At 45.0% G+C, this 25,981-nt stretch overlaps 1 protein-coding gene and 1 pseudogene across 1 annotated transcript in view; one reads left to right on the forward strand and one right to left on the reverse strand.

Moving 5' to 3' along the window:
• Positions 1-25,981, forward strand: part of PRKCH (protein kinase C eta) — a 219,740-nt gene that overhangs the window by 141,218 nt on the left and 52,541 nt on the right. The window contains exon 10 of the mRNA XM_057730683.1: positions 14,360-14,514. Coding sequence (XP_057586666.1) covers positions 14,360-14,514 — 155 coding nt within the window. The remainder of the gene's footprint in view (positions 1-14,359; positions 14,515-25,981) is intronic.
• LOC130851119 (60S ribosomal protein L12-like) lies at positions 24,028-24,624 on the reverse strand (annotated as a pseudogene).

A 25,981-nucleotide genomic window follows, 5' to 3' on the forward strand; every position in this document is an offset into this window, starting at 1 on the left:
CCTGTGGGTGGCTGGAGTGGGTCCCCCCTACCCTGAACCCAGAAGTGTGTGTGCAGTCTAGAAACCCAACTGGTCTGGGTGGAAACCATAGACCATAATGTCTTCTAGTTTTGAAATACTTGCATTTTCCATAATTACTTCATCACGGGTCAGAACCCAGCTAGAGTCCATCTCTGCTAGACCCCAGAACAATCTGGGGCCTCTCAGGACAAAATCAGCCCTGTCTGTCGCTATAAACTTAACTGACTAGGAATGACAGAGACGTGTCTACCAATAGGTGAAGATCAAGGATGTTCATTCATTTGGACAATGTGCACAGAGTTCCTTGAGGGTGTAGGCTCCTCTCTGAGCCGTGAGGATGTAGCAGTGGACAAAGCAGGGAGGAGCGCCTTCCCTCATGGAGCCAATCTCCTCCTGGGGAATTCGGGGACCTGGGCAGCCTGTCTGTAACGTAGAGTCAGCTGCTGCCCCTCCACGGTGGGCTGGTCACGGTAGCAGTTCTTGGATTGCTATTTAGGACAGGCTCGGAGCAGCTATCTGCTCAGAAGAGGATCTAGAGGGCTTGTCTTGAAGCTGCATTTGCATGTGGATTCCCTGTGCTGCGCAATGAATTGAAGATCTGATGGAAATCCCTGGGGGCAGGGATAGCGATGGGTTCCATAGCACCCCTGGACGTGGGGTCCAAAGCGGGAGGCATCATGGAAGAGCCGCAGCCCAGCTTACTTCCTGTGCTCACCATTGAGGAGTTGGTACAGTGTTTCTTGTCCCGCTGAGAAGACGAGTCTCTCCCCTGACAGCGCCACACGACTATAGGGACAGCATCTCCTATCCCCACTCCCATATCAGTGCTGTCAAGGCTGACTGCTCTTGTGCAGGGTTCCTCTTCCTGCCTTCCGCTGTCAGAGAGGACCTTGGCTCCCTCTCACCAGCCGACCCTCCCTGCTCCACTGGCGGTTTTGGCAGGCCCCGGCTTCCCTTTGGGACCACCCAGGGAGTTCCTGTTTCCTTTCCATGCAGGCATGCAGCTTTTAGTGTATTTGTATAGCAAAGGAGCCTGCTGTATTTGGAGCTCACTCCTACCCACTTCTTTAGGATGGTCTGTAATGATGTATTGCTTAGGTCTTAGGAAGGGAGTCTTGGAACTCTTCCCAGAGTCTCAATTCCGTTCTTATGGTGTAAGATATTTTCAACATTGAAATGATGTAATATATAATTCCCAACCAAAACATAAAAGGAGAGCCCTTCCAGGAAAACTCCTCCCCTCTCCCCCCTCCCATACATGCTTTCCTGCTCCTTTGCAGTGGCCCCGTGGGAAGAGCCTTCGTCCTTGTCCTTCCTCTCACTCCTCACCTCCAGGAAGCACTGAACCATGGTCTCCTTGTGAAGTGGGAACTAGCCCGTGCCCATGACAAGCCCAGACCTTCTGCACTAGCGCGCATCTACCAGTGGTGAAACGGTTCGAGATGAGTTAGACACAACCAGCAAAGTTGGGAACTGGACGTACAGACTGGTTCAAGTTGATCTTTTGGAAACCTGCAGAACTGAGTGCTCATAAACTCAATTTGTCCCCCTTTCCTTGGGCTTCAGGGCAGATCTGTAGCGGGAAGTTCCCTCCACATTGCTCAGAGCTTTACTTCCATGACCTTAATCTTCACCAACAGGTCAATAGTTTAAGGAATTGAATGATGAGTGAATTTTCAACCTTTCCAGTAAAAACGATAAAAATAAAAATAAATTTAAAAAAATTTAAATCACTTATTTGCATAATGTGATTCATTTGCCCACTGTTAATATTGCGGGCAGGATAATCCTTGGTCATGGGGGGATGGGGAGGGGCGGCTAGCCTGTGCACTGTAGGATGAGCCGCATCCTGGCCTCTACTCACTACATGCCAGCAGCCCTTCCCTAGTTACGACGACCAAAAACTCACCAGACATGACCAGATGACCCCTGGGGCAAGAATCTCTCCAGCTGAAAACTACTGCCTTACACGAGTGTCTGGTGGTCCAGCCTACATATGGGAAGTCAAGTAGGCTAGATAGCTTTGCTTTTTACAGAGGCCAAAGAAAATGTGTCAGATCTTCTTTATAAAGACGTAAGATTATCTCTGTTTTTTCTGGGTTTGTAGACAGAGTTCCTGTTTGGGGGCCCCTTACAGCTGTCTGTGGCTACACTGTGGCATTCGCAGGGACTGGGGCCCTGGGCTAGGAAGAGGAGGCAGAAGCAAGGGGTCTGTTGAATGTGAGCAAGAGTTAGCACGCTGCCCGCCGTTCTGATACGGCAGAGTTATCAGAGCCTGGGGCACCTAGGGAACAAAAGATTAGCTCAGTGAGCATATATTTACAATGGGTTATGTTAAAAAGCAAGCAGTCCAAACAGTGCAGCTTCCCGGGTTTTGGCATTTAATGATCATAATTCCACTTTACCAACAAGGCATTGAATGAGTGACATTTTATGAAAATCATCATCACCACCCTGCTCTTAAAGGAGTTCCTGTCTGTGAGTCAGATTCCCATCCTGTGTGTGGCGCATAGGACTGGAATTTACAAGCAGAGATAAAACTTTAAGGAACATTTCCCAACCAGCATAGAAAAATGTGCTGGTAGCAATACAAGTGTGCTTTGGGGGAAAGCAGCCCTGCTGTATCCTTTCTCTTGTTTTCCATGTATGGGAATGCCATTTCAGCTTAAGATACAGATACCTTAGAGGCGATCTGCAAAACTGAGCGGTCTCTGCACATTAAAAGTAGGCCCTAGCCACCAGAGACATTACCTGTTAATATGTTGAATGGTACTATTGTATCTATGATGCATTTTTAATTCAATTCAGTAAATGTGGACCTGCCCTCTGGTTGCTTTCAGTCAGGGATCATCCTAAACACACGCACTTTTTATCACTGTGTGATAGAAGACCACCATAGCTAGGTCCTTGGGGATGCGGGAAAGGCTTCCATGGGAGAGGCTGTCTGAGCTGTGTTTTGAGGATGAATAGGAGCCCTGCAGAGACGGAAGGGGGATGGGCCTCCCAGACAGAGGTAATAGCAGTACAAAGACACAGAGGCTTAAAATTGTATGATGTGCCCAGGAACCTCCAGATAACTTGGTGGAGCAGGATTGCAGGAGAGGAAATGTGGGGAGGAAGGAAGACATCCTTTGCTGAAGAGTTTAGACTCAATCAGGAGGTGAAAGGAACTGGCAGAGGATTTGAAGTCAGGGAGCAACCTAAGAGTTGCATTTGGGGAGGGCTCTCGGTGGCTGTCTGCAGAGGGAGGAGACTGAGGGTGGGGGTGCAGACCTGGTAAGGCTATTGAACCACTGGCCTGCTGAACGTTCCTGCTCCAAGGCAGCAATCACAGGAGTGGAGTCAAGGAAACACACGGGAGGTGGAATTGGTAGAACTTTTTAGAGTAAAAGAGTAAGAGGAATGGCCAGAGTTCTGACCATTTGAGAGCTTGGGGGAATGGGATAAACGGGTTCACTTTGCAGAAAATCCAGTGGTAAGATGTTGCTCAAAAACACTGTTCAGAGTAGTACAGACATATATATACTACCACCTGTAAAATAGTCAGTGGGAAGTTGTTGTATAACAAAGGGAGTCCAACTCGAGGATGGAAGATGCCTTAGAGGACTGGGGCAGGGAGGGTGGGGGGGAATCGAGGGGGGGGCGTCAAGGAAGGGAGGGAATATGGGGATATGTGTAAAAAAAACAATTGATTGAACCTGGTGTACCCCCCAAAAAAATAAAATAAAATAATTAAAAAAAAAAAAAAAAAAAAAAAAAAAAAAACACTGTTCAGATGAGAGATTAGATTTTAATGTCATCAGTATCCTCTTGGCATAGTAGAAACTATAATTTAAAATATTTCAGAAGGTGTTTATAGAGGGATAAGAGAGGACAGCTGAAGAGGGATTTCTAAGTAAGGGTGGCTAAGGGCGGGGGGAGAAAAAGAAGAATCAGGAGAAAGTGGTTTCACAGGAGGAGGCATCCAGTACCGAGATGAAATCAGTTCCTCAAAGGATTTAAAGCTACCCCTTGAATCTGGGATGTGGCTGTTGGTGTCACCATCTTAGTTGCCATTCTCATCCTTGGGATTTGAAGGGCCCATCCGAACTTCATCAGCTGAAGTTTCTTGATGAAGTTAACACAGTGTTCTCTCCCCTAGGTAAACCTTTTCATCTATTTCTGATTACTTTGCCCCTCATCTTCTTAGATCTATGTCTCTTTCTCTTGGGTCTCCCTACCTTTATAGTAAAGTCTGTATCTTTCTTCCTCAGTGGACAGCGGAAATCTGTATTTTGCCCGCTTTGCAAAAAGGGTCTGGGAAGAGATTGTAGGGGATTGTAGGGGATTTCATGCCTCGGCCAGAGGGCCAGAGAAGAGCGATGTTGTGGCTACACTGCAAGACTCAAACTCAAAATAGCACATAGAAGGCACATTCCAGACAGAAACTGCAGCAAGCATGCAGCACCACAGAGCAGAGGAAGGGACAGACTTTCAGCCAGCGGATTCCCAGGCATCATCTCGAGGCAGATAGGGAATATCCGTGGCCAGATTTGATACTTCCCTACCTGGGCAAAATGTTTAATCAGACAACTGTAACCCAGAATCTCCTCCCGTGAGGCAGAAATGTCTAACTGATCCACAGATCAAAGAGAGAGTTGAAATCTCCTTTTAAAAGTTGCAAAGTTTAGGAACCTCTGTCATGAAAAAGGATCTAATTAAGTGAAATGGCATAGTGGCATTTTTACTCTCTATTCTGTAGCCCTATACAAACTAAACCCATAAATATCTTCAATAGACTTGCTCCTATTTGATGCTGAAACCACAATCTTTATAAAAAGAATGTGCTTTGTGAAATAATGATTTATAGGAATCCTACCCCACATACTCTTGTGACCAAACCTTTTTTTTTTTTTTTAAGTGAATAATCACCTAAGATACCTTCTTAGGGAATCTATATTCAGAATTAGAACACCATGTCCAGTTAGTAATAATCTGCTCTTAGAGATATCTGCTTTTCCAGGCTAATAAAAATGATCCTTATAGTACAGTGACTAGACTGTTTATACCATGTCCTCTTATTCTCATCAGCATAAGCAGAAGTCCAGCTAATTGTAGGACTTCATAGAAATGGCATTGGGAATAGTACGCAACTGCTAAAAAATCATGGTTTTGAAGACTAAGTACATCAGGAAATATTATGTAATATCAGTGAAAAAAGGAAGGATTTTTTTTGATTTTCTCTTTTTCTGTTCTTTAAACATGCTATAAAGTGTTGAGTATAATTAGGACATAAGGGGAAATCAAATGTAGTTAAAATTACTTTGTAAATGTCTTATGCGCAGTTTTTTGGATGCTAAAAGTCATAAATAGTTTTGTTTCTTCTTGTATTTAGACTTCTGTCTCTGGGTGTTGGGATTATAGGCAATTTTATTTTCTCAGTTTTCCATATATTTACTTTGTAATTACATTTGAACAAAGAACATGTAATTACTTTTATAAACAGAAAAACCAAAGCTTTATAAATAAGGGGAAATGAAGTGGCGTCAAGCAGCCGTGCCTCCCTTGAACTCTTTCACAGACTATTTTAACTGTGGCTGTGGGCAAGTGACTTCACTTCTTTGCACTTGACTTCCACAAAGTGTCTGGATAAAACTAGTCTTGGCAGTTTGTTCCAACTTTTCTAATATTCTAGTTCAAATTTTATCAGGAAACACAAATGGTCTCCTTCTATGTTAGTTCCTCAAGCGTTTATTAACCCTTACTAGAGTCCAGGCACCAGGTCCGGTGGTACTAGAGACACATCATTTGGCATCTGGGCTCTGCCTTAAAAGGTTTCAGGTCCTCCAGAGGAAACAAGACCAAGTGCACAAAGCCAGCCCAGCCAGCTCAGTGATACTGGGCGGAATGTGTGTGGACCAGAGATGCCAAAGGAGGCTCCACCAGGAAGGGAGGACTTGTGCTCCGACTTTGCTATATCCGTGATCATATGTTTGCTGCTTAGTTATGCTTTAAAAACATCCTGGCCCAGATATCTCACAGGATGTTGAACTGCAGGTTTGATTGCCTCGTTTCCCTCATCTGGTACATAGGCCAGTAAGCCTTGTCGAGTTTCATTACGAGAGAGAGAGGACCATAATGCATCCAGTTTACCAGGGGAACACTTGGTCTTTGGAAAGAACTGTGTGTCCCTCCAGGTTTAAAATGCAAGCTCCTAAGGGCTCGTTATATTGGAGACATATTTCACTTTCCCAAAGACTAGTGTCTGAGCTCCTGACATGTACCATGCCTGTAGGCTGGACAGAAGAGTTGCTGGGTGATTGAATTCATGTCTCATATCTTCTGGGCTGCACAAAATGATAAATTGAAAACAAAACAAAACAAAACAAAACAAGGAAAAATGAAGCCATTTGATTCCCCCTCCTTGTTTCTTCCTTAAAGCATTTGTAGTCGTTCTTAATGTGGTTAAGTTCAAGTGGTTTCCAGTTCAGGCATGGTGCAATCAGATTTCCTCACAAGGGTGCTTTTCCACTGTCACCTCTTTGACGTCAGTAACTGTTTCCTGTTGATTTGAACTCCCTATTCACCCTGTAGATGACTTCGTCAGAGAAAAATCATAAAGCAAGAGGCACTTACGAGAAATGCAACACAATGCTGTCTGTTACTGGAGATTTCCTTTTGCTTGTCCACAGCTGGTCAATAGCACTCTGCAGCTTTTGATACAGGGTTGATGTGTTACTCACTTAGAAGTAATTCCAAAGCAATTCTTAGAACTTGGGTAAGTAAGTATTGATGTGGCTCCCAGCTTAACATTGCCTTAAAGCAATAACTAAGTTAGTCATTAACTTTAAATGTTGTTTCTATTCTTTGGCTTATTTCCAAAAGTAACCTGCATCCTCATTGTAAATACATCTTTAAATGAGATTTACATGTGTCAATGGCAGTGACCATAGATTCTTGCTTTAAACAGAAAAAAATCTTTATCTGTTTACAAGAACAAGTTGACTTTGTAAAAGGGGAGAAGAACTACTATAAGAAGTCTCATTTACCATAATGTTTGCAATTCATAGGGGAACACATTTGCCTTGCAATAATGACTATGATTATTACAAAGCTCTTAAAATAGAGAATATGAGTTATCATCTAATATTAGAAAAATGAGAAAACTTATTGGAACTGAAACTTTGGTTCATGTGTCTTGGCTTATCAAATCTGGTTTCGTGACCCCTTGTTAAGTAGTCACGAGAGAGAAAGTTAAGTTCTCTTTATCAGGTCAAAGCCATGACCTGCAACCCAGCAGGTGCCCTGGGGTCCTCCTGACTCCCTGAACCCTTGAGATTCCTGTCCTGAACTGAGGGTCAGGAGCTGCTGCAGTAGGGGTTTCAGGTGCTATTTCGCTCCTGTGGACTCGCCAGGCCGGGCTCTCCGTGAGGGGAGCACCATCTTCGCACCCACGGCAGGCAGCTCCCTGCCTGGGTCACGGCAGCCCCCACGCTGGGGGCCAGAGCCCCGGGAGCAGATGGCCGTGGGCGTGCAGCCTAGCGGAGGTGGTGAGCAGGAGGAGGGTGATTCTAGCACTAATAGTTGCTGACATTTATCAAGCACTTACCATGTGCCACATACTGTTTGAAATTCTAAGCTTAAATCATTTCATCCTCAAACACCTGTGAGTACAATCGCCTTATTATCCCCATTTTGCAGATGAGAGTTTTGACAGAGAGAGAAAATACAGAGAGTACAGCAGGAGTTGCTTTGACATCTTGGGCTTCCTGGCTCCTGACCCCCACACTGTGTTTCCTCTTAGCTACACCAGGGACTTCAGTGTCGGGCACAAGGTTTCCCAGATGTAGCTTTGGTCGTCTTTGTGTGGTGTAGGAATAACTGTAGTGTCTATTTGTTGAGATCCTTTTTTGGGTCTGGGGCTGTGCCAGGCACTTGGCTTCTGGTTTTTGTTGTTTTTTGTTTGCTTGTTTGTTTATCTTTATTGGAGTATAGTTGCTTTGCAGTATTGTGTTAGTTGCTGCTGTACAACAAAGTGAATCAGCTATATGTATATGTACATCCCCATATCCTCTCCCTCTTGACCCTCCCTCCCACCCTCCCCATCCCATCCCTTTAGGTCATCACCAAGCATCGAGCTGATCTCCCTGTGTTATGCAGCAGCTTCCCACTAGCTATTAATTTTACATTTGGTAGTGTATATATGTCAATGCTACTCTCTCACTTCGTCCCAGCTTCCCCTACCCCCCCTCCCCCGCCACCCACCTGGTGTCCTCAGGTCCGTTCTCTACATCTGGCTTCTGGTTTAATCCTCACATGATAAGTGTAGTTAAAGGTGTTATTACCTCAGATTTATACATCAGGAAACCTCCTGCCTCTTAAAAATTGGTGAATGTGTCGGTTAAAATTCTCCCGGTAGCGAATAATGGAAAAATACGTAACTAGGGTCATGCAAAAAGGGAAAAGCGAAAATAAAGAATCAGAGGTACAGTGGTGTCTCATGGAACCCAAGGGTATACAATGGCCAGGTCTGTCTGGGGACCTGAAACGGGAAGGACCCAGGTTGGTTCCTTCTCAGCCCATTCACCCTGTCTTGTCTCTTCCCCATTCTTCTCCCTCATCCGTCCATCCAGGCTTTCACTGCTCTGATATACCAAGACATTTCATGTGTTGACACCACAAAGGCAGCAGCCTCAACTCCCTAATTCATGTTTCCTCAGTTCTCGCACGTAGTACAGCCTACATGAACACCTGTCTATCTCAGTTCCAATTTTCTGGGAAGGGAAGTGGGGCGGGGGGCGGGCAGGGGGCAGCTGGGTCCAACTTGCCCTGTGCTGGATGTCCAGCACTTACCCATGTGACTGCGCCGGGGCAAGTCTCTGAGAAAGGGCTCAGTGAGCTGAGCAGAGGCCTCTGAAGGTGCCTGGCACACTCACCCTAAAGGGTGCTCGCTCTGCAGTCACCCTCCTTAGGCGATGTCACCTTGCCACAGCACCATAGCACTTTGATCTATACTGGTGTTTTCTCTCTGACTTTTCCTCATGCATCGCCCATCAGTTTTACCTCGTAAGGAACAGTCCTTATGAGGGGCTTTAGGGAATGCACACGGCTTATACGGACAGCCACTTTCAGGTCAGAGGGTATTTTTATCCCCTTTGGCCTGGGGAAGTAACAGCTCTGAACTGACAGTAGCCAGGGCAGACATGGCCCAGGCTGCAGAGGGTCAATGGAACCAGGCAGGTGACGACAGGGATTCTATTATTAACCGGGCCCCAGCTTCTTGGCCTCCCGTAACACACCGGCCTGGGCTGTGTGGGACAAAGGGCTTTCTGAGTTGCTTTTATTCCTCCGGCTGTTCTTCACCCCACGTTAATGACTAGCATTTGTGGTTGCATCAGGGACAGAGGGGAGGAGCAAGGGACAGACAGAGGGCTGGGCCACTTGGCTTTAGGACCGCGGTTGAACCAGTCTGTGGGACCTTAGATCTGCTACTACGCAGATCAGGTCAAGATTTCCCTTCAAGGAGCCGGGGGCCTCAGGGAAAGCCATGCAGGTGTCCAGGCTCAGCATCTAGGAAATTGGATTTTAGAAAAACTGGAATGCTGTCTACACAGGCTTAAATACAGAAAGAGCAGTCTGCCCTCACTGCCCAAGGTGGGAGGCAGAAGCCCTTCCCTGCCCCAGAAGTGACTCATGACAGCCTCAATCCACCGTGCAGTGAGAGTGCCTCCCTAAGTGCCTGCATCCCAGCAGACGCTTCCTCTGCTTGCTTTCCAGCTGGGTTTCTTCAGCATGGCTTAGTGTTTGTCAAGTCATCGGGGAGACTAGGGCTTAAGCAGCACAGATAGTGGAGTTGTGGGTGGGAGGTGATCTCCTGCCTCATTGCTTCATCTCTGCTTTGTAAAGTGCATTTGCTCAACACGAAAGGCCTTCATTCCATAGGAGTAAAATTCAGCTGGAGTCATTGGTTTTTGTAGCTGAGGTTTTATTATTTGTGGGAGGTTCCAACACTCCAACGGAGTCTTTTTCAAGCTGAGCCCTTGAGAAAGCATAGCTGCCGCCTGCTGTCGCCCAGACCCTGGGCCTGGAATTACGGCAGAGGCCGATAGTGAGGGATCCTGTGTGTTGATAGGGCTGAGGCTGTGTTCTCAGCTGTGGGTGACCTGGGGATAGGGTGAAGGAAGCTTCCTAACGAGCCTTGGCTTTTTGTACAAGCACTTGATCGTGAAAGCAGCCTCAGCGCTTGGGGAGCGTCCCCCTTGGCCGTCACCACACCCTGCCCTCCACCTGACACTTTAGCTGTTCGTTCACCTTGATTCCTGTCCCCTCCACCCCACTCCAGCCTGAGTCATGCTTCCTCATCCTTCAAGGCTGGTGAAATCGGCTCCTCCTAGGAGCTTTCCCCAAACCCCATCCCAGCCTCCAGGCTGCTCCGGTGTCCCTGCTCTGTGTCCGCATGGTGCCCCCATGCCGCTCTGCTGCTCTTAGCATACTGGACTGATGTGCTCCAATACAAGAGCTTCCTGACAGCAGGCCTGGGCTTTCGTTCACTTTATGATACTTAGTCCCCACCTAGGGCCTGGCATAGTGTGTGCCCGGTAGACACTTATTCCTCCTTGTTGAGACTCTTGAAGGAAGCATAAAAGGTCTCTGTAGACTCTATAAAACCTGTGTACCAGAACTCAGACCCTGTACTCTCAGTGGAGCCCCGGGACCCAAACCAGAGCCTCACTTTGGATGGGTTTCCAACAAGCCTGATGACCTGGTTACATCAGGCATCGGAATGGCTATTAGGGAGAGGGTGGTTACTCAGGGCCCTGAATGATGGGCAGCCAGGGATGTGAAGACCCTTCTTTCTGTAGCTGCTTTCATAATCCCAACCCCCTCTGCCTAAGTACCTGCTCTAAGACAGTCTCAAAATTGCACTTTTCCAATGTCCCATCTTTCAGATGAAAATGAGAGAAATATGGAGGAAGATATATGTGACTTTGGTTTGTTTCTAATTATCAGAATAATACACACTTATCATAGAAACCTTCAGAGGAAATTCCCTGGTGGTCCAGTGGTTAGGACTCCACGCTTTCACTGCCGAGGGCCCAGGTTCAATCCCTGGTCAGGGAACTAACGTTCTACAAGCCACACTGTGTGGCAAAAAACAATTTTTTTAATAAAAATTTTTTTAAAAAGAAATCTTCAGAGATACTGAAAAGTATAAAAAAGAGATAAATGTCATACCAGATCTCACAACTGAAAGCTGACTTGTCATACATAAGTATTTTTTGTCTTTTCTATGCATATCTTCATCTTTGGCTATAACTGAAATAATTCTGTACATTCACGTGTATGGTCTTTTTTTTTTTTTTCTAACCGAAAACATCTTCACCATCACAGCCGCCACCAGCAGCTGCTGCTAGTGTTTATTGCACACTTTCTAGAAGCCCCATCTGAGGACATGTTTAATGAAAGTTTATTGCTGAGGATGGCTTCTCACTCACCCCCACCTAAGGATGAGTGAATCTTCTTTGCTATAAACTGGGGGTTTTTGTCATTTATCTCCACCTCTGCAAAAGAAATCGTGGAGAAACTGCTGCCAAATTTTACCTGCCTCTGCAGCAGACATTTTGAAATAGAGCACACAGAGTTGTATGTAAGCAGGTCTCTTCACAGCAAACACACTTTACTAGCTGATAAACAGGATTTTGTTTTCCTACCTTGTGACGTTATTGTAGGTCTTTGGTAAGATGGACTGTTCCTGTTTGTAAAGTGTCGTTGTATCTCAGCTGGCTTGTTTTCCCTTCCTGCTTGCTTAAAGAGTTGTGTGTAGGCCGAGGGCTGGGAGCTGTACCCTCTGTTCTAGGTGGTGCCAGACAGGAGGTTAGAAGTGAGACTCTGGGTGAAAACAAGCCCATATCTTCTCAGTCCTGAAGCTGTGACCTCTTGCTGTGCGTGCCAGGTGTGTGTGCCTCCCAGGACCCCTGCATCATCTGAGAATCTGCCTCCAGGGCAGGTGTTGGGGCTGAGACAGAGGAGCATGACCGAGGCAGGAAGGCAGTATTTCCTTCCCCGGATGTGGAATTGAGCCCAGGGTCTGGCTTTTCAGACTTGAGATTATGAGAATTATTTTGGGCAGAAACTAGAAATGGATGCAGTTTCCCTTGGAATGCCCTCATCTTTTTGATGCCTACTGTCTTAGATGCTCTTGCTAAACTCCACTGATTTCCAGCAGCCTAGGGAGTAGCCTCTTACCTACTGACCCAGTTCTAGTAACCAGGTATTCTGAGCTATTAGAATTCATGTGACTGCCAATCACAGCCATGAGAAAGTGAACGGGCCAGAGAGTGAAAATGTATCAGATGCACCTTCTTGCTGAGGGATGGTTTAAGGCGGCTTTACCACCTGGGGATTCAGGCAGGCCCTGAGGCCCCACCAAATGAATACAGCATCGGAATAACAACTTCCCGTGTGGATACAGCTCTTAGACCCATCTCTGTAGTGTGCTTACCCTCTCATCGCCCACTGCTAACCTTCTTCTACCCGAGCCTCCCCCCATACAGAAAATAGGGAACCCCATTGCTCATCCAAGCTCATCCCACCCAACTGGCCCTCTCCCTTGGTCAGTCACACTCAAATGAAGGCCATTAGCTTAGTCAAATGGTTTGGTATATTTAGTATTCTGTTGGCTTATATTGGTCAACCTGAAGAGTTGTTTTACTGATGTTTGGCTTTTGGTTTTGTGCATGTGAATCTTGCCATTCCATCTTCACTCTTAAATTCTTCTCATTAGCAGAAAGAGACATTTAATAGACCCAGAGGATTTTTTTTTCCTTTTAATTTAGGTCAATCTTAAAATTGGGAATATGAGGTCATAAGTTGTAGTGTCTTCTGATTGGGAAGGGCCTGATTAAACCATGATAAAACCAGTGATGGATCAGGAGGTGAACAAGAACACACACAATCTCTGTCCACTGTTCAGCTGTGAATGCATGGGCACACTGAGCAGAGCTGGTAGCACTTGAAACCAAATAAGGGTGGCTTCTGTGTGTGTGCATACACATTCTTTGTGAATTGGTAAAGTACCAGTTTCCTTACAAAATGACCTCCCACCATTCTACCCCCCGAAAGCGTGACCACTGGCCCTGGCTGCACTCATCCCGAAGGTCTTGGCTCACATGTCACTTGCTCAGTGGGCCCTCTCTGGACCTCCAAAGCAGATGACACGGTGTCATTGCTTCCTCCACTTTTCCTCCACAGCGTTTACCAGAATTTGTAAATTTGCCTGTTTATGTGACTTCGGAGTTTTTTTTTTTTAAAGTAATGTGTATCTCCCACACCAGACTATGGATAGAGACTGTATCTGTTTTATGCCTGTTTTACTCTCCGGTGGGTCCCCAGCACCTAATTCAGCACTTGGCTAATGGGGGACTCAATAAATGCTACTGACAGGGAGTGAGGAAGCCTGTTGAGCTCAGAGGTTCCTGGAGCAAAGAGTTTTATTGTCCATCTTGAAGACATCACTTTTTAACGGAGACTGGTGCACTTCTTCCACTAAGCAGTGTGATTTTCCACAGCACTTTATTCATAACACTTGCACTGTACTTAGTACACCGACTGCATCAGTGACTTTTAAGTGCCCATCTCACCTGGTGGGTTAGAGTTCCTTCCAGATGGAGATAGCATCTCACTTGACTTTAAGTTCCCTTTTCTGATTCAGGAACCTTCTGACGGGCTAAATGGAATTTCTAACATCGAGGCAACTCTGAGGCTGACATTAGACTGTTGTCTGGCTGATTGGTCAAAAATGTTTTCCTTTTTCTGTGATTATGCTCTGCCCAGGTGTGAGGACCTATTGGATGTCCCTTATTTGCTATGATTAACCCTGCATGTTCCAGACAAAAAGGCATGCACCTACACGCACCTTTTGATTTATGCTGCTCTCTTCCAGTTTGTCAAATTCAATGATTTTGGTAGAGATAGCCTCATCGTTCTCACCTTACTAATGCTGAACATCCAAAAGAAGTTAAATTCAAGGTTATGTGGCATTTAAGGCGCAGAACTAAAACTAGAACCAAAGGCTTCTGATGTCTTTTCTGCTTTTTATTTAATGCTGAAATTCAAGGTTGTGTGGAATTACTTAAAGGAGATCCAGATGTTACTAGCACCACCTACCCCCGTATCCCCACCATCCCAAGGATCTAATCCACCAGATCCTCCTGCTTTGCCCTGACCCACTGTCAGGATGTCCCATTGAGTATCTCTATTTAACAACCTCTTCTCCCGACGCCATGGCCCAAGGTCATGTGATGCTGACTGAACTCTAATGGCTGCATCACGTGGGATCCTCTTTTGTGTTTGTACCCAGGATCGGCTGTTTTTTGTGATGGAGTTTGTGAACGGGGGCGACTTGATGTTTCACATTCAGAAGTCACGTCGTTTTGATGAAGCACGAGCTCGTTTCTATGCTGCAGAAATCATTTCGGCACTGATGTTCCTACACGACAAAGGAATCATCTATAGGTGAGTTTTGGTTACTGGTAACCCCTCTTATGATTCATCCCGGGTTCCTTCCCCTGATTCAACCCATCCTTCATTTCTCATGATGAACAATTGAAATCTTTTTGGAATTAAAGTCACAAAGCTTTGCATGTCCATTAGAATAAATAAATAACAGTGATTTAACATCTGCAATCTAAAACTTGCCCCCATGTGGTATTCATAAAATCGGTTGGAGAGTCTCAGAAGAGACTGTTCATGAGTTTGTTCAGCCAGAGTTTTCTGAGGGCCAAACCCTGCAAGGGGCTGAGCGTGTTGCTGCCCTCTTTTTCCTGTTTTAACCTTGAGAGGGGTTCGTTCCATTTTCAGAATGCATGCGAACACTGCAGAACGTGGATGCCTCTTGCCCTGAATTGCTGTGATAAGAATCACAGGCCCATGCGCTTACAGCTCCCCAGACCCAGAGTCAAGAGGTGATGCGTCCATGAGCAGTATCCTGCTTGCTGATAGAAGCCCCCTCCCAAATAGTGTCTAATTCCATGTCATAACACACCATCTTTTGATCATAGTATATCATACTTTACGTAGGCTTGAAATCTGGCTCATGTTGTTAGATCTCCGAGCTCAGGGCAGAGCAATTAAACTTTAGTCAGACACAAAGCTGGGAAAGGTGGGAAATGTATTAGTGAGTGTTAGATCATTTTTATTCTCAAATTTCCCTTTTTCCCCCTGTTGTCAATGTCCTCCTACTCTTTAAATCACATTATAACTTAGTGGCTACATATGCTTCTTTTTTTTTTCCTGTCTTGAGAGGCAATTTTTTCTTTCCTTTGAGAAAAATTCTCTGTCTCATATTAGATGTATAAATGTCGAAGTAAAGAATTTCCCGATTGAAATTTGCTGCTTATTAGCTTTACTAAATGCTGTTCCTTTCATGAGCTCGTGACAGTATGGACATCATTATTAAAAAGTGAGAAAGCTTTAAAAACTAATATTGTTAAGTACCCTGGGAGAAAAAAATTGGAAAAGAGAGGTGAGACCAGTAAAGAATGCAGCAGGATGGGTTCGATGGTGCCGGAAAGAAGTGGAAAAACAAGAGGGTAGAGCAGGCTCGGTGCAGAAATGTCTGCTAGTGAACTCACAGTGCAGAGCGTGAAACCTTCAGTAGACACAGCTCTTCTGTCACAGCCCCCGCTGTGAGGTCGAGGAGGGAATGCAGAGCGGCAGCCAGGCTGGATAAGCCACAGTGCGACCGTTCCTGGAAGGTAGCCAGGAATCCCACTCACTCCTGAGTCGAATGGCGGCCTCAGGTCACTGTGCATGGCCTGTGCTTTGAGGCTTCTCAACCAGGCCGCGATGCCCTCCTTGTGGCTCCAGCGGGGCATTTCTCCTGTCTCAGCCTTGCGCCCAGTGCATGTTCGGTGGTGGTTGCTGACATGATCTCTGATGCTGGAGGGAGGGTTACCACCACCAGGGCCTAGGTCCTTCCTGGTGGTGGTATGGACTCTGGGCTGTGTGTTCCATGTTGTTCTCCACTCCATGGCTTAGCTACCCAACTCTGCTCTGTTTACCACAGGGAGAGCCTTCCCAACGTTTTATGTATGTATGTATTTATTTATTTATGGCTGTGTTGGGTTTGTTGCTGCGCGTGGGCTTCCTCTAGTTGCTGCTAGTGGGGGCTACTCTTCGTGGTGGTGCTTGGGCTTTTCATTGCGGTAGCTTCTCTTGTTGCAGAGCATGGGCTCTAGGTGCACAGCCTTCAGAAGTTGTGGAGCGCAGCCTCCAGTAGTTGTGGAGCGCAGCCTCAGCAGTTGTGGCGCATGGGCTTAGTTGCTCCACGGCATGTGGGATCTTCCCTGACCAGGGTTTGAACTTGAGTCCCCTGCATTGGCAGGCGGGTTCTTAACCACTGCGCCACCAGGGAAGTCCCCCACATTTAAGTTTTAAGAATAATCACTTCCCTACTTGACAGGGACTTGTGTTGTAAATTTAAAAAAATAAATAAAAAATGACAACAAGAGCTAAACAAAGTACTTATTCCAGGCCCAGTACTTGACCTGCACTTCTCCCTTAGTCCTCCTAACAATGGATTATATAACAGTAATAGTATTTGTGTCACTTAGATGAATTACTGATCCTTCAAAAGACTTAACAACCAGACTGTTAACTGGTAGTGAAGCCAGAATTCAAATTATGTTTTTAACCACTGGGCTAAACTGTTCCCCAGGAGAGACTTGAAGTCTTAGAGTACAACCTTAAAGTTAACTTCCAAGTAAACCCGTTGAAGAGTGGGCTTCTTACTCCCCATTTGGTGATAGGCTGACTTTGAGTTGTAAAAGTGAGGCAGAATGGGTATCTTAGTCCACTCAGGCTGCTGTAACAAAATAGCACAGGTTAGGTAGCTTATAAACAACAGAAATTCATCTCTCACAGTTCTGGAGACGGGCCGTCCAAGATCAAAGCACCAGCATGGTCGTGTTTGGTGAAGGCCCTCTTCCTGGCTCCGAGCTGGTGCCTTCTCCCTCTGACCTCACACGATGGAAGGGGCCAGGGATCTCTCTGGGGCCCCTTTTATAAGCCCCAACCCTATTCATCAGGGCCCCACCCTCATGGCCTAACCGCCCCTCAAAGGCCCTACCTCCTAATACCATCACTTTTGAGGGTTAGGATTTCGGTGTATAATGTGGGGGAGGGAGGACACGAGCACTCAGACGAGCAGTGGGGAAAAGCAGCAAGGCTAAATCGTTTTCTTAAACACTCAGGCTTTTCATAAGCACTGCACTACTTTTTTTTTTTTTTTTTAATTTTTTACAATAAACTGCATATAAAGTGCACAATTTGGTATCCCAATCTCCCAGTTCATCCCCCCCCCCCCAACCCTCCCCGCTTTCCCCACTTGGTGTCCCTATGTTTGTTCTCTACATCTGTGTCTCTATTTCTGCCTTGCAAACCGGTTGATGTGTACCATTTTTCTATAGTCCACATATATGTGTTAATATACGATATTTGTTTTTCTCTTTCTGACTCACTTCACTCTGTATGACACTCTCTAGGTCCATCCATGTCTCTACAAATGTCCCAGTTTCATTGCTTTTTACAGCTGAGTAATATTCCATTGTATATAGGTACCACATCTTCTTTATCCATTCGTCTGTTGATGGACATTTAGGTTGCTGCCACGTCCTGGCTATTGTAAAGAGTGTTGCAATGAACATTGGAGTGCATGTGTCTTTTTGAATGATGGTGTTCTCTGGGTATATGCCCAGGAGTGGGATTACTGGGTCATATGGTAGTTCTACTTTTAGTTTTGCAAGGAACCTCCATACTGTTCTCCATAGTGGCTGTATCAGTTTACATTCCCACCAGCAAGCACTGCATTACCTTGATGTGAGGCACATGCTTGATTACCTGTGTGGGATGTGACTGCCTCTCCATCTCCTTGTTTCCTTTGTCTTGAAATATGGAGGATGGACAGTGTAGCCTGATGGGGTTTCTGGGGAAGCAGTATCAGCCCATATCTTGAAATATGGTATTTCAGTTCTTGGTATTGCAGTTCAAATCTGAGAACTTAATTTACTCTTTGACTTGAATCCCACATGCAGGCTCTAACTGGTATGGTTGACTTCGAAGGGAACACATTTAATTAGGACAGATTCCAATGCTATTTTTATCCTATGGATTTATTTCACAGGATAATTTAATTCCATTCAGGGTACTGGCCTGAGAGCAGAGTCTTAAGGATAAGCCTTTGAAGACAAGTCCTTGGAATTCATACACAGCAAAGGGCACATTTGGGTCTCAGAAGGTATGAATTTGATCCAGAAAGCACAGTGAGAAATGTGGGAGCATTGGACAGCCTCGTTTGTCATACATGTCCTGAGGTGACCTTTATCAGAGAGAAAAAGATCTCTCTGAACGAAGCCTCTGTCTATCCAAGTAGAGTTGTTGTTGTTGGCTGGTTTCTTTGGTTTGTTTTTTTGCTTTTTCCCAGGGGAGGTGTTTCTTGACCAGCAGGTTACAAAGATGGTATCATTTGCAAGTCATAATCAAATGGGACTTCAGAAGGTATTGCCTTAGGTTCCCTCTGACATGCCTTTCTTCTCGCTCTCAGCCCATTGACAGTGCCTGGTGTGAGAGGAGACGGGCCGGTTACATTCAAGGGTTTTTTCACTTGTGTTCTGACTCTGATTCTCAGATGTGTTCACTTGCATTTCATGGGGGAACAGAAGCCTAGCTCTTGGGAGTTACAGCAAGAAAAGAGTCTGTCCCTTTGCCTTTGGTTGGAAGGTCTGGAGCCTTGCCGTGGCCCACAGACCAAGAAGAGAGGGCTGCGAAGTAAGCAGTCAATGAGTCGCTTTGCTAAGGGAAAAAAAGCCCATTCATTCCTTTGTCTGGGACTTATTGGCTGATTGGAAGCCCAGACAGCGCTCATGAATAATTTACACGGACAATGACTTTTTTTCCACAGTCAAGCCCTACAGAAACGGGGAAAACAAAGAGGCACGCATCCCATTTACCTGCCTGCCAGCATTATGTTTTCTATCACGTTTCATAAGCTGTATTAAGGGAGAACTCAGACATCGTTGACATTTCAACCTCTAACTCCCAAAGCCAGCCAGCACATGTTGGATTTGCCGTTTCTGACAAAGCATGGAATGTATCTGAAATAGGTCGAGTGAGGGAGAATTTATAGAAGAGCCCATTTTAAGTTTTGGTTCCTCCTTCCCAGGTTATACTTGAACACAGCGCATTTCAACACGCACTTTTCAACTCATGCGTCTGACCGCTTTGTGCCCTGTGCAGTTCTTGGCATGCGGGGTGTGTGGTCATCAATGTTTACTCCTCAAGCTCCAAGTGCTTACTGGGGTAATTTGCTATCCCATTGTCCAGATGTGGAAGTGGCCACGGAGGCTGACTGCCAGACCTGACATACTGTCTTGTTCTCATACACTTATGTAGGACATTAACTTTTAAACAAAATCACTTTTGATTTCTCCTCAAAGTAGAGAACAGTCGCTACCTAATTTGACTTTTTTTTTTTTTTTTTTGTAAATTCAGAATTTGGGAAGATTAGCAATCTCCCTGCCAGATGAGATCTGTTAAGCTAGTCTCCGAGCACAGCTGTTGCATCTGCATGAATGCACCAATCTCTAATATCATCTGACTCTTGTTTCTCAAAGATGCCAGAAGGGACCATCAGGTTCCTTGCTCACTCCACATACCTGTGGGATCTGAAGTTAGCTGAGTATCACTTTGCTCAGAGAGCCCAGGCTGAGAGGCCACCTCTGAGAGCATTGCTTTCGTGTTTAAGAATTCACAAGTTGGGACTTCCCTGGAGGTCCAGTGGTTAAGACTTCACCTTCCATTGCAGGGGGTGCGGGTTCTATCCCTGATCCGGGAGCAAAGATCCCACATGCCTCACAGGCCAAAAAACCAAAACAGAAAACAGAAACAATATTGTAACAAATTCAATAAAGACTTTAAAAATGGCCCACATCAAAACAATCTTTAAAAAAAAAAAAGGAATTCACAAGTCATCTGTTTTCAAATCAACTTGTGTGTTGGGTCAGTGGTGAGTATCATGTGCTTGAGTCATTGTTCTCCAAGATCTAGCTCTTCCCCCTCTTGAAAATTGTGGCAACACCTGTCTGACTCCCATCTCCTGGGACCTTTCTTACTCCTAAGTATTTATCAGCAGACTTTCAGAGTCCCCAAATGTCTTTCATTCAAGCCTGCAATTCTGAACTCTTACCCATAGTGGAATTCAATTCCATATTTTTATTTATTCTACTCATTCTAGTGAGAAAGGTGGCCTTTTTAGGTAAAGGTGAAAGTCAGATTTAGGAGTTCTGTTTTTTTCCCTTTGCTGTGTGATAACATCATTCTTTCTGCTCCAAGAAGTAGGTCTACTCTTTCTTGATCTGCTTGCTACAAAGACAGCTACAGATTGTCATTTTTTTAATCTTCATATAGTCCTTGTTTCTTCAGGATGTGCTAGCCGTGGGAGTCACAATACATTAGTAACTTTCACTTCGGATTTTGGCTGTAAGCCCTTACCCAGGATTATTACTGGTGCGCCACACTTTTTAGTCATATTCCTGCCTTCTCTCTTCTTAGCTTGTTGTGCTTGTTCTGCCAGATGGTGGCCATATTCAGTGCCTGCTCTTCCGTCACCAGAAAATGACTTCAATCCCTAACTCCTAAGATCTTTTCTCAGAGGTGTGATGGGGAGCTCTGAGGATTTCCAGTTTATTAGAATAGTTTGACATGACCCCCAAATGAAACTCATAGGCCCCTCTTCTCCTCCCTTGCGCAGCCTTTGGGGATGTTTGACACGTATTTATTGAGCATCGACAGTCGGCCAAGGATACGGATACAGTGATGAGCAAAAACAAAAGTGCTCCCTTGTGGAGGGTATGGTCCAGTGAGGGAGAAAGACATCAATCACATGTTCATACCAATAGAAAATCACAACTGTGACCAGTGCCGTGAAGAAGAGGAATGCATTGCAATGAATGAGAACCTCTCATAGGGTGATTCAATCTGGTTGAGGAAAGGTGGAAGATTTTCCTAAGGAAGTGACTCATGAGGTGAGGTAACGAGTAAAGAGGGAAGGAAAGAGCATTCAAGGCAGAAGGAATAGCACATGCAGGTGCCCAGTGTACAGAGGGAGCACGGCAAGCTCAAGGCTTTTAGAGAAAGAAGCCCAGTGTGGTTAGAATTTAGGAGGCGTATCTTCCCACAGTTGACATTTCATTATCCTAATGTGCTCACTGTCCTCTGATGACTTTGAGTTTTATTAAGCACTCCTTGTAAATAATTTATTTAAAAGTTGGGTAAGGCCAGGCATGTTGTCAGTCCCTGGAGGAACCATCCACTCACAGTGAGTTCTTTGTGTCCAGATCTATGTGTTTGTAGTCAACAATGGAAGTATAAAATGTCAGAACCAGAGGCCACCTCCAAGATTACTTAGTGCCAAGTTCCCTGTTACGGATGAAAGAATTCAAGTCTCGGAATGGATGTTTTCTTAGGCGGGCTCACTTGCAACTTGTTTTTCACCTCCAGAAAAAAATATCACCATTAGAAAATTTTGTTTCAGTCTTCAACGTACTGCTGACCCGAAGGGCTAAGCAGGACATCCGGAAGCATGTGATGTTGTTCACTGCACTTCAGCGAGGAAAATGCAGTCAGGCTCAGAACATAACTACCCACTTGTGTTAGGAGGTATAGATACAAAATGAGTAGATGTGGTGTCTGCCTTCTTAGGTTCTTTCTGTGCGGGGGAGAGATGGCCCATAAATAACAGCAGATGGGCTCCAAAGCTGGCTTGTGCCCAGGACATTGTGGGAGCACCGAGAATGGCCGCTCAGCCTGAGATGGAGGTTTAGGCAAACTTCCTGTAGGAGGTGATGCCTGAGCTGACTGTGGAAATTTAAAAGCTGAATAAAATTAAGTAGGGTGTGTAAGTAGGGGGCAAGCTTGAACAAAAGCTGAGAAATATGAAAGTCCTTGGTGAATCTGTGGGTGGGGTGGGAAACCACTAGAATTTTGGTAGTACTAGAACCTAAAGATTGAAGTATGGTGGAAGATAAGGCTAGAGGGGTTGACAGAAATGAAGCTATGTAAGGCTTAATATTCTTGAGAAGTTTGAAGTCTGTATCTCTTAGGATTTGGCACCATTGCCTGTCACAGGAAATATAAAATGACAGTGGCTTAAATTAATAGAAATGTATTTCTCTTCCCTGTAAAGAATCTGGAGGTAGGGTGTCTGCCCTGCCACAAAAGCTCCATGGAGTCCTGAGGGTTCCAGATTTCTAGCTTTTCTATTCTGTCCTCTTCAAGGTCACCTCATGGTCTAAGATGGTTGCTGCAGCTCCAGAAGTCATCTCTGTATTCCGGTTCCAGGCAGTAAGAAGGGCAAAGGGCACTTCTTCCAGCTGAGTCAGCTCTCTTTAAGGTTCCTTCCTGAACTTCCACACAATACTTAGCACGGAATTGTCCAAAGCTTGGTCACACGGCTGCACCTAGCTGCAGTGTAGGCTAGGAATTACTACATGGCCATGTTCTAGCTAAAAATTGGGGTTCTCTTATTAAGAAACAAGGAGAATAATTATTTGATAAAAAACTTGCACTGTCAAATACAAATTTCATACCAGGGAATTTGGCTTTATATAGCAGGTGAAGGAGAGTCTTGGAAGAATTTTCAGCAGGTTGCATGACATGAGTGGGTTTATATTTTATGTGTATTTGGAGGTGGGGGGGTAGGCATGTGTGGACATGTGCATGTGGGCGGCAGGGAGAGCTTCAGTTTGTGACTTACAGTGTTCTGGGTAAGAAGAGGATGAGGCTCAGAACTAAAATATTGACGGTAGGGCTGAGGAGGAGGGCATACGTTTACGAGACATCAGCAAGGAGAACGTACAGGGCTTAGTGACTGGGGCGGACCCAGGGCATGAAGGAGAAACCCGGGGTCATTTCTAGGGTTTAGTCAGAAGTTTGAGTGGCTGATGGATGTTGCCATTAGCTAGGGGAGACCATGAGCCTGGGAAAAGATCTCAGCAGAAGATGAAGGTGAGAATTAGAAACATAAGATGTCAGGTACTTAAGACGCATTCCGGTGGAAATGCTAAATGGGCAGATGGATTTGAGTCGGAAGCCAAGTGAAGATGGGCAGGAACTAAATATTTGAAAGTCATCAGGACATAGCTATTAGTTCAGATCATAGGACTGGATGAGATCACCCAACAAGTGTGTCTTAAATGAAACAGTCATCCAAAGACAGAACCCTAGGGAATCAGGCCCCATTAGAAACTGCCTAAATTTGGCTCTATGGCTAAACAAAATATTGATATACTGCATCATTTAGAGTAAGTGTCCCAAAGTACAAGTCCATTTAAAATATAACACTACTCAGGACTCTCCTGGCGGTCAAGTGGTTAAGACCTCACCTTCCAATTCAGGAGGTGTGGGTTCGATCCCTGGTTGGGGAGCTAGGATCCCACGTGCCGTGAGGTCACAAAACCAAAACATAAACAGAGGCAATATTGTAACAAATAAAGACTTTAAAAATTGTCCACATCCAAAAAAAAAATCTGTAAAATATAATGCTAAAAAAAATAAGAAAAACATCACTTATTTTAAAGTAAGTTTGAGAGGCAACGTATATTCTTGGAACTGAGAGAATGCTGGGCATGGTTTTCAGAAGGACCTGGGTGCTAGTCCCAGCCCTGCTTCATGCTGGTCCTGAGGATGCGGGTGGGTGGCTGAACACTCCGAGCCTGTTTGCCCATCTGTCCAATGGGGGTACCATTGACATAGCTTTCCTGTAGGGTGTTGATGAAGCTCAAATCAGATGGAAGTGGAAATGTGAAAGCACTTTGAAACATGCCACGTGGATAGAGATTATTCTTTGCGTACATGCCATCAGCTGATTTGCATTTTCTTTGTAGCATAGACTTGAGCTGAAATGTTTCTCAAGATGCTTCCTCTTGAAAATAGGGAATTCTTCACAGAAATTGGAGTTGTGACTTGTAAAAATCAACCCTCTGAAGGCCAATCTTTTTTTTGGGGGGGGGAGGGGGTTGTCAAATAATCCTTTATTAAATTAATTTTCTTTGTAGTTCTTGTAGCTGGGAATTCCACTGCACCACTGTTGATGTCATCTATGGTGTTGTGAGGGTGGCAGCCATCAACATGGCAGCCCACAGACTGGGCAGTCCCCAGGATCTCTTTAATGGTCCCAAAGAGTTCTCGAGCTAAAGATCGATGCCACATCTGTCAGGCAATGTTGACAGTCTCATCAAAAGTGATGTTTCCACTGTGTTTAATGTTTTTCTGCTTCTTTCTGTCTCTTGGCAATTCCTTGAGGGCTTTGATGATCAGGGCAGAGGCAGAAGGTACCACCTTAATCTGGGCCTGTCTGCTCTGAGTTGTCAGTTTCACTGTAAGCCTCAGATCCTTCCAATCACCAGTTGCCTTGACAACGTCATTGCCAACCTTTTCTGGAGACAGACCCAGAGGGCCGATCTTGGGGGCAAGGGCAGATGTGACATTGACTTCCCCACTGGTGCACCTCAGGTATATGACTTTGATCTCATTGGGATCAAACTTAGGCGGCATGATAGAGGTGGCTGGTGTCAGATGAATCAGGATTTGGGATGAATGGAGAAAGTTTCACCTTGGCCTCCTCTGAGCCGAAAGCTGAAAGGAGACCAATCTTTTTATAGTAAATTGAATCTGATTATGCATTCCTTTCAAGCCAAATCATTTTCTTCACATTTTAGCCATATTTTGATATCATGTATAGTTAGTATACTTGCCGTGGTCTTATCATAAGAGTTTCCTTAGGAAGCCCTGGAGCATAGGGGGAAGATTGTAAAACTTGAAGACAACACTCTTGCATTGTGTATAAACGTCGTCTCTCTAATGTATGGGGGAGACAGTCGAACTTATTTTGAGTTTACTTTTTTTGATATTGAAGCAAATTTTTTGGTTGTTCTTTTGAGGGGAGATTCAAGAATATTTTTGGACCATCACTGGAGTAAATATCCTGGCACAATTTCTCCAAGGACCCAGATTAATGACAGAAAGAAATTTCAGCCCTGAAACACTTTGTTTCTGTACTTCATTTATTAGATCAGAATACTGATCCGGGCGTGCCTCATCAGTGTTTGACCTTTGCATCAACAAAGGCTGTGGTTATTTGGAACAAATTGATGTACGTGTTAATTGATTCCACTAGCTAATGAAATCAGACCACCAGTTTTGCTGTATTTCCCACCAAATTGATCGAGCAATCTACTGCTTCATTATAATTAAACACAATCTTGGATTAATTTGCTAAGCTCTAAAAATATAATCGTTGGTCTTTGGTTATCAGATGAACACTGCCATTTGTAAAAAGTGATTCAGTTGTATAGTTCAACAAATGCTTATGAAATGCCTGCTTAACGCAAAGCTTTATGTCAGACCCTCAGAGACTAAAAGAAGAATAAAGAATTAAGAAAGGCCCCACTCTCCACCTTGTTCATTCCTTTCATATTATGGGTTGAGCACCCTGTTCAAAGCTCTGGAAATAAAGCTGACAAAACCCCCTACCCTCCAGGAGCTTAAATTCTAGCACAGGTAGTCAGACACACAAAAAGTAAGCGTATCGAGTGTTAGGGTGATAAACTCTATGGAGAAAAAGCTATGTCAGGGAAGATAAAATTTGAGGAGAATGGTTTTACTATTTACACAGAGGATTAAGAAAAGCTTCTCTTGTAAGGGCTATTTGAACAGATGAGCAGAGACCTAAGGATGAGAGGAAACAGACTCTCTGTGAATAACTGGGGGAAGAGTATTCTGGGTGGAAGGAACAACAGGGACACAGTCTGTGGGAGGGACGTGTGCTCCAAGAGGTCAAGGATGGCTGGACAGGAGGTCTGGGGCAGAGCGGAGCAGATGATCTAAACTTTCTCCCTGATTCTGCCATATAGAATAATAGCCATGT

The sequence above is a fragment of the Hippopotamus amphibius genome, chromosome 4, assembly GCF_030028045.1.
Source record: "Hippopotamus amphibius kiboko isolate mHipAmp2 chromosome 4, mHipAmp2.hap2, whole genome shotgun sequence".
In the NCBI taxonomy this organism is placed as follows: domain Eukaryota; kingdom Metazoa; phylum Chordata; class Mammalia; order Artiodactyla; family Hippopotamidae; genus Hippopotamus; species Hippopotamus amphibius.